Source organism: Biomphalaria glabrata, chromosome 8, assembly GCF_947242115.1.
Source record: "Biomphalaria glabrata chromosome 8, xgBioGlab47.1, whole genome shotgun sequence".
In the NCBI taxonomy this organism is placed as follows: Eukaryota; Metazoa; Mollusca; class Gastropoda; family Planorbidae; genus Biomphalaria; species Biomphalaria glabrata.
This window is the reverse complement of record NC_074718.1, coordinates 27,032,793-27,042,459: the sequence shown is the minus strand read 5'-3', so window position 1 is coordinate 27,042,459 and position 9,667 is coordinate 27,032,793. Positions and strand designations below refer to the sequence as shown.

Genomic DNA, 9,667 nt, shown 5'->3' with positions numbered 1-9,667 from the left:
CTTTATTACAGTCATGGATTAAAAAGAGAGTTCAACGACAAGGCCCTATTTTTTGGAGAACTAGGTGAATTCTCGAGATCAGTTACCAACCTTACCGTTTGGATAGAGCAAAAACAAAAAAAAGATGTAGTTTTAATCTCTCAGTTATTATAGCGTTCACTCCAGCGTGCGAAGCAAGATATATTTGAAGTATTTGTTGGTGGAATATTGTTCTGTGTAAAATAGTTTAATACATAGGAATAAAACAAGATAAAAGACCATTTCTAAAAAACAAACTTGTATAAACTTGAGGAAAAGTACAATCAATAAATGTGTAAGTGGTATAGCAGTTAACTAAAGAAGTTAGTTAGCACATAGTGCTATCAACGGCAGTGCTATTAATAATATTGTGCAATCAGCCATTTTGTGCTATCCACCAAATCTCTATCGCTATCAACCATGGTACTAGCAACCACATTGTGCTATCAACCATAGCGCTATTAAGCATAGTGTGCTATCACCCATATTGTGTTATCAATTTCATCTGCAATTGTGCTATCAACCACAGTTTTATCACCCATAGTGGTATCAACCATGGTGGTATCAGCCATCGTGCTAGCAGCCATAATGATATTAACCATAATGTGATTTCATCCATATTGGGCTATCAGCCATAGTGCTATTAACCACATTGTTATCAACCACGGTACTATCAAGCACAGTGATATCAACCGTAGTGATATTTAATAGAATGCTAGAGACAAAGGATCTCTCAGAGAAAGATACATCAGAAAATTGTTGCTTCCATAAGATTAACTGCAGCAGGCCTTCCAGGTAGACGAGTTTAGGAAACGTAAAAGGATTTAACACAGTGGAGCCCGGCCTGTATTTTAAACTAGAATGTTGGTCACGTGTATGGTACTGCACAACGATTAGTAATTGTTGTTTTAAATTATATTCCACTTATATGTATATTAAATAGACTTTTTCTCTTTAAAAAAAAAAAAAGCGAACATTTAAAAAAAAAAAATTTAGGTATTTAGTATGACAGAAATTACTTAATTTAGTAATTCATGTTTAAAAACAAAATTGTTTGCCTAAAATCTAAAACCGTTTGCATAAATGTGTTTAAAATATATAAATTAGAAGTATTCCTTACTAAATAGTCTCCCGCGTTTCTTACCATTAATAGTGAATAGTTGTAAAAATTGTGTATATTTATGAAAAAACTGCTTGCATAGATGATTTTTTTAAAAATTTCACTCTCAGAAAAGAAAAAAAGTAGCCGTTGCATCAGAACTTTGAAAGGTCAAAAATATCATGATCTAGGATTTTCAATATCTTTTCTAGTTTACGAGATCTAAGCCGGACGGACGGACGGACTGACAGACCACACAAAACTAATAGTGGCTATATCCCTTTAGGGGGCCGCTAAAAATTAGCAAAATTTATAGATCAGTCTGCTGTTTCTAAAAGGTATAACTTTATACCACATTTTCCCCAAGTATTGGGTTTGAGCCTGTATCAAACTCTTCAGAGTTCCCATGTCGCCTATTGGATATTTCCTTGTAGCCTCTTTTGTCTGCCTCAGCCTCACTGATGGCCGGCCTCTTCAAAAAATTTCGTTTTAGGCGCACCCACCTACTTTCTTGAAAGAAAACATTCAACAATCAGGTTGACAGGCTTCTCATGTGTTTTGCAGAGTATGTGCGCATGCTTTTCAACATCTATTCTAGGTTGATTTATATGATGTTTAAGAAAGGTTTACCAGCTTCAGTGTCAGTCAGTGGGGCTCTTTTATATACTATTTTTTTCCTTATATTTGTAGCTAAAAGACAGGAGACCTTCACATCAAAGAATAAATTTTGACTTGATTATTTGAAATAAAAAAACCCCAACAAAAACTATAAATGGAAAAAAAACACTGCGACCTGAATAATACAAATAGGATTTTTTTCCATTGCTGTCTCTCTCTCTCTCTCTCTCTCTCTCTCTCTCTCTCTCTTTGTATATCAGTCTGTCTCTCTGTCTATTTTCTTTCTATCTGCCTGTCTCTGTGTCCTTTCGTCTGTGCTTTTCTCTCTCTTCTCTCTCCCTCTCTCTCTGTCTCTCTATCTAGCTGTCTGTCTATCCCTCCACCTATCTCTCTTTCTTTCTCTTTCCATCTTTGTATTTAGGTTCCATCTATTCCTTCATTCATTTCATCTCTCCTTCCGCCTGTCCGCCTGTCTGTTTACATTGTAGATTCACTTAAATTGGTCCACTGTTCATGAGCTTCTCTAGTGGAAGCACAAATTAAGGAACATTGTTTTAATTCTATAGGGAACCTCTCTCCTTGTTACATCGGCACATATAAACTTTTGTGTGTGTATTTTAGTGAACATGTGTTAGTGTATGAGTGTGTGCTCATGTGTGATTGCGCAAGAGTAAGCCGTTATATTTCTTTGTTTTCCATTATTTATCTATCATCGGAAAAAAAGGTTGATAATTTCGGTAGCATTCCTACATACAGATTTATAACACTTGCCGGAAGTTGGAGACTTCAGAGGTCAACGGAAACGGAAACAAGATGGCAGCCGAAGACAATTACATTATAACCTCTTGCGGTTTGTTTCAAGAAGTTGTGAAAGAACTTCTTCGCCTACTCCTCCACCCAATTAACCCCTCCCCCACTACCTCTCTTCCTGCTACATATTTCTTCTTTATATTTCTCTTTCTGGGATCGAATGTTTCCTCCCAACGTCTGCCATTTCTCTGACACTCCTATGCAGCACCTCCCTCTTTACTCCGACCCACGTGCTCTACGGGCATGATACCGACTGCGGATGACAATTAATAGTGTCGAGTTTTATCAAGACGATGAGATACAACTTCTGGAAATGGGGGCGCTCTCCGCCACGGCTGTGGCGCAGCTTAATTAGCAGGGAGTCCCTCCTTCCCTTCCCTCCCCCATCCCATGTGCGAACTGTGTCTGCTCCTAATGCGCGAGTGATGATTTACAGACTATTTCCGCGATGCAGACCAGCGGATCAGAAAACCAGAGACCACAGACCCACATCGCCATGATCAACACAAAAAACTTGGACTTGAAGCAGCGACGATGTAAATGTTATGAAAAGATACAGTCTTGAGCTGCCTTTATGTGATTGCATAAACAAACTAGGAGAGTGCTTCAACAAGGCGGTTTGCTGCTCTGCCACCCAGGACTCACATCAGCGGTGGTCAAATCTTTTTTTTTTAACCCTTAGAATCAAGAACTGAAAACATATCTAATATAGCACTTTGTGCTAAAAGTACCGCTATCCCTGACATCGATTCCAGGTTGGATCGAAGACTATTTTGAATGGTAGCATGGTATCGAAAACTTCTACTGACTATTTGTCCACTCTTTCCATTGTAGTTAGAAAAATAGTACATAGTAAGACAAGCAAAGAAATGGAGGGCTAACACAAACGAAGCAGCTGCATCGAATGTAACTGGGTTTACAAGGCAACAAGTAGACTCTTCATCTTAGGGGATATGAAAGTACTTTTTTTGTCAAACAAGGAAAATAAAAAAAAAAATATTAAAAAAAAATGCTTTTCCATATCTCAATACTGCAAGGTTTAAATCCATTTTCTTTAAAATAAAAATTAATTAATTACCACTAATCGATTACTTAACTGGTTAATTTTGAATTAATGCTAGAGAGACAGAAATTTCCACTCACTGACTGACTTCACTCTGGCGTTGTCCTAGAAATGGTTAGCTTTTGTTTTTCACTGTTCTACAGAAACATTAAAGCGATCATGACCAAGGGCGTAGCCAGGATTTTTTTTTCGGGGGGGGGGGGGGTTTGGGGGGTTGGAATTCCCCCTCCCCCCCCCCCCCCGCGCGGAAAACAATTATATATATATATATATATATATATATGAGTGTGTGTGCGTACATAATTAATCTTTATTACATTCTGACCCTTTCGGAAGACGTTTATTATGCCCTAGAATAGATTCTTCCTGGAATTAGTGGAAAACTTGTAGACTCCCCGCCCTAGCAAGGGGGTCTGGGGGAGGTCGCAGCGCTCCCCTAGCGCGGGGCGAAGCCCCGCCGCCGAGCACTATTTCTGGTATTGAAAGCCAACAAAATGCATATTCTGAGGTATCTACAGTGCATTATCTTGCTATTAAAAAGTTTTATTTCAAAAACCTAATGTGCTATTCTTACTGACTTAAACCCTCTCGCGCCGCTCGGTGCATTTTCCGACAAGCTGTTTCCGCAACTCTTATTTTGCGTAATTCATTTTTTCGGAGAACATGTCCCGCAAAACCTCATGCGACGCTCTGTCACAACCTTACTAAGGGTTCGACTCACAGTTCGGCATATGATTTCTTTGATTTAGACCCGATCTCTATAACTGACTCCTAAAATCTGTCTTAGCCATCTTTGTTGAGCCACATTTAGTGTTTTTCAATTTTGGTAGAAGACTATTCACACTTTATTAATGGAGCCCAAGCCACTGGTAGAAATTTGTAACCTTTCTTGACTACGCTTTTGGAATTACATGCCTGTATTTCGCTTTAGATTTTATATCGAAAAGGAAAGTTTTTTCGTCAAAATCATCTGTTGAGGGATTTTAAACTAAAAGATCTGTGGATTTTTTTTTTAATTCAAAACCCCATTTAGCTACGATCATAGAATTTGGTAACTGTAGTTTGCTTTAAAATAATATGGAAGAGAGAGTTTTTCAACTCTAAACGCTCTGTAGGGGAATTTTAAACTCAAAACCATCTGGAGGGGTTTTAAACTATAAAGAAAAAGCCATCTGGAGGAGAGGGATTTAAACTCAAAACCCCCATCATAGCATTTTGAGTGCGTAATTTGCTTTTTTTTTAATATTGAAGAGGTAGTTTTCAGCTGGCAGGGGGTTTTAAACTCAAAACCCCTTTGGCTACGCTCATAGATTTTATTGTGTAATTTGCTTTTTTTTTTATATTGAATAGGTACTTTTTTAGCTTCAAACCCCGACTGGAGGAGGGGGGGGGTTAAGCTCAAAACCCCTTTGGCTACGCTCATAGAATTTTGAGTGTGTAATTTGCTTTTTTTATATTAGAGAGAGGGTTTATCGTAAATTTTGGAGGGGGTTTTAAAATCAAAATCTTCTTTAACTGTGCTGATGGAATTTTTGGATTGTTGTTTGCATTTTTTTGTTTTGTTTTATAGAAGAGGGGGATTTAACTGCAAAACCTCTGTTAGGGGGTTTAAAACTCAAAACCCCCTGTAACAAGGGGTTTTAAATTCAAAACCCCCTGGTAGAGGAATTTGTATCTCAAAACCCCCTGATAGGGTTTTTTTAAATCTCAAAACCCACTGGTAGGGGGTTTTAAACTCAAAACCCCCTGGTAGAGGGTTTTAAACTCAAAACCCCCTTGCAGAGGGTTTTTAACTCAAAACCCCATCGGCTGTGCTGTGGTAAGTGATGATTTAGTATTAAAATCTCACCTAAGATAAACAAAAGGAATAAAAAAATCAGTCACTTAATTCCGTCCCCAGAGGGGGGGGGGGATTTCATTTCGGGGGGGGGGGGGGTTGAACCCCAAACCCCCCTCCTGGCTACGCCCATGATCATGACTAAACCTTTTTATAAAGGGAAGACAAATGTTTCTTTTATTTTACTTAGAGACCTAGCTTAGAGTCCTTTAAAATGTATACCGTATGTGTTACGGCAAAAAGATATTAGGCTAAACAAAAAGGACCAAAGCTAGTCATTTCAATGTTCTTATCGAAATATTTCAAAATGTTTGAACCTAATTCGACCGCTTTTTATTTTATGTCGACCACAAAAGAGCTACAGCTAAAAAAACCCCATAAAAACGTAAATTTGTATCTTGCATTTCCAACCAAACATCCCAAATAATGTAAGACATTTCAGACTGGCTTTTGACTTCATTAGCCTTGAATAGTAAATGAACTCTTAAGTATTACATCACCTGAGAACCGATATATCTGCCTACTTAGTATTCATTACATTTCTCCTTGAGTACGAATTCAGCAGGAACGCACATTAAATTTACTTCTAATTAATTAATTTACTAACACAAAATATTTTTACACATCTGAAACAATTTGCATAAATGTCTTCAATATATCCTATTATTATGTGGTTCTTAACAGTTTGCCCTTTAATAGTGAATCGTTGTAAAATTGGTGTATATCTATGGGAAACAAAATGCTTGATTAGTTAGTTTTAAAAATGAACCTTTTTGCTTTCATTTCAGAGAAGAAAAAGTAGCCGTTGCATCAGAACTTCTAAAGATCTAAAATATCATGATATCGGATTTTCAATCCTTTTGAGATTTAAATGAGACAGACTGACAGACAGTCTGACCACATAAAACTAATAGCGACTATTCCCCATTTCAGGGGCTGATACAAAAGGATTGTTAAAAAAAAACAGTTCATGAAAATGGTCAAAGGTTCCAGTTACAAGGATGGTGGTACTTTTTGATGAGTCATAGAATGTGCTTTTAAACATTATTTCAAATTCAGTTGTTTTTGTTTAAATAACTGCAACAACAAGACGACTACTCCTATGTTCGTTACACATTCTCTTGGTAATGATTACAAATATGATGAACGTGCTTTAAAGTGTTGCCCGCCTCTGTCTCTGGACAAAATTCTATCAGGAGTGCACAGAAGTTTGTTGTTATTAAGTGTTCAATTCCAGTTAGTAGCTCCGCGAGATGAACCAGAGCGGTCTCAGGCCTAAAGGAGGACCACGAAATGTAGGAATTCATATCTTTAAAAAAAAAGAAAGTAAAGTTTCCGTTTCAGACCTTGTGGTCTATACTGCAGATGGTGTTTTTGTTTCTGCGGCCCACACACGAGGGTGTCATATGGCCAGCACAACGACCAACCGCTGGGTGGACTCTTAGATCCCGAGATTTAACATTTCAGTCTTCATCAGTATTCGAACCAAGGGCCCCAGAGCACTTTTCCACTCAGCCATTGCGATTCATGAATGAGTAACTTACAGACTAAAATATATATTCATTTTAAGATATCTAAATGTACTCTCAGAATGACACACCGAGACACATTGAGACACACTCAGAAAAAAATAGGTCACAAACATATGGCATTCAAAGAAAATAGTACACTAAATATATTCATCATCAGGCTTATCCTCCTCATCAGTATTCATCTTCTTCTCTTCTTCTTCATTATCATACTTCTCGTTATGTGACCCCTCTTTCAACAGTTCTACCCCGCTCCGCCTCGCCTTCCTTATCACTACTCATTACCTCCTCCTTTTCATCGCCATCGTCATAAACACTCTGCTCTTTCTCTTTCTCCTCCTCATCATCACTCTGCTCTTTCTCTTTCTCCTCATCCTCATAATCACCACTCTGCTCTTTCTCTTTCTCCTCACAATCATCATCATCACTCTGCTCTTTCTCTTTCTCCTCATAATCATCACTCTGCTCTTTCTCTTTCTCCTCCTCATCATCACTCTGCTCTTTCTCTTTCTCCTCATCCTCATAATCACCACTCTGCTCTTTCTCTTTCTCCTCACAATCATCATCATCACTCTGCTCTTTCTCTTTCTCCTCATAATCATCACTCTGCTCTTTCTCTTTCTCCTCCTCATCATCACTCTGCTCTTTCTCTTTCTCCTCATCCTCATAATCACCACTCTGCTCTTTCTCTTTCTCCTCACAATCATCATCATCACTCTGCTCTTTCTCTTTCTCCTCATAATCATCACTCTGCTCTTTCTCTTTCTCCTCATCCTCATAATCACCACTCTGTTCTTTCTCTTTCTCCTCACAATCATCATCATCACTCTGCTCTTTCTGTTTCTCCTCATAATCATCACTCTGCTCTTTCTCTTTCTCCTCATCCTCATCATCAACACTCTGCTCTTTCTCTTTCTCCTCATAATCATCATCATCACTCTGCTCTCTCTATTTCTCCTCATCATCACTCTGCTCTTTCTCTTTCTCCTCATAATCATCATCATCACTCTGCTCTTTCTCTTTCTTCTCATAATCATCATCATCACTCTGCGCTTTCTCTTTATCCTCATAATCATCATCATCACTGTGCTCTTTCTCTTTCTCCTCATAATCATCATCATCACTCTGCTCTCTCTATTTCTCCTCATCATCACTCTGCTCTTTCTCTTTCTCCTCATAATCATCATCATCACTCTGCTCTTTCTCTTTCTCCTCATAATCATCATCATCACTCTGCTCTTTCTCTTTCTTTTCATCATCATCACTCTGCTCTTTCTCTTTTTCCTCCTCATCATCATCACTCTGCTCTTTCTCCTCCTCCTCATCATCATCACTCTTCTCTTTTTCTTTCTCCTTGTCATCATCACTATGCTCGTTCTCTTTATCCTCCTTATCATTACTCTGATCGTTCTCTTTCTCTTCATCATCACTCTGCTCTTTCTCTTTCTCCTCACAATCATCATCATTACTCTGCTTTCTCTCTTTCTCCTTATCCTCATCACTCTGCTCTTTCTCTTTCTGCTCATCATCATCACTCTGCTTTTTCTCTTTCTCATCATAATCATCACTTTGCTCTTTTCTTTCTCCCCATCCTTATCATCACCACTCTGCTCTTTCTCTTTTTCATCATAATCATTATCATCACTCTTCTCTTTCTCTTTCTCCTCATCATCATCACTCTGCTCTTTCTCTTTCTCCTCATCATCATCACTCTGCTCTTTCTCTTTCTCCTCATCATCATCACTCTGCTCTTTCTCTTTCTTCTCATCATCATCACTTTGCTCTTTCTCTTTCTCCTCATCATCAGCACTCTGCTCTTTCTCTTTCTCCTCATAATCATCATCATTACTCTGCATTTTCTATTTCTCCTCCTCATCATTACTCTGCTCTTTCTTTTTCTCCCCATCCTTATCATCACCACTCTGCTCTTTCTCTTTTTCATCATAATCATTATCATCACTCTGCTCTTTCTCTTTCTCCTCATCATCATCACTCTGCTCGTTCTCTTTCTACTTGTCATTATCATCTTACTCTGCTCACTTTCTCTTTCTTCTCATCATCATCACCATCTCATTACGTAGCATCTTAAAGTAGCAATGGCCCTCAAACTCATTAATCTCCATGTTTTCAAACTCACAATTCTCCAGCCTCTTAAACTCATTATTCTCCAAGCTCTTAATTTTTTTATTCTACAGGATGTGACATTTTTGTATTCTCCGGGCTCTCTAACTCATTATTGTCCGGGCAGGCTATTCTTAAACTCATTGGACTCAGGTTTTTAAACTTATTATACTCCGACATCTCAAACTCATTATTCTCCAGGCTGTTAAACTTATTATTCTAAAGGTTCTTAAACTCATTAATCTATAGGATGTTAAATTTATTATTCTACGGGTTCTTAAAGTCATTATTCTGTAAGCTGTTTAACTTAATATTCCACAGGCTGTTAAACTTATTATTCCACAGGCTGTTAAAATTATTATTCTCCAGGCTGTTTAACTTATTATTCTACCGGTTCTTAAACTCATTATGCTATAGGATGTTAAATTTATTATTCTTCGGGTTCCCAAAGTCATTATTCTCCATACTGTTAAACTTGTTATTCTACTGGTTCTCAAAGTCATTATTCTCCAAGCTGTTAAACTTGTTATTCTACTTGTTCTCAAAGTCATTATTCTCCAAGCTGTTAAACA

At 37.9% G+C, this 9,667-nt stretch overlaps 1 protein-coding gene across 1 annotated transcript; it reads right to left on the bottom strand.

Annotated features, from left to right (window-relative positions):
* Positions 1 to 1,463: 1,463 nt before the first annotated feature.
* Positions 1,464 to 9,134, bottom strand: LOC129927822 (DNA ligase 1-like). Its single transcript, XM_056039341.1, has 3 exons — positions 8,510 to 9,134; positions 8,276 to 8,420; positions 1,464 to 1,627 (listed from the first exon to the last, which is right to left on the bottom strand). Exons 1-3 carry the CDS (start codon positions 8,828 to 8,830, stop codon positions 1,464 to 1,466), a joined length of 630 nt encoding a protein of 209 aa, XP_055895316.1. The 5' UTR covers positions 8,831 to 9,134.
* Positions 9,135 to 9,667: the final 533 nt, after the last annotated feature.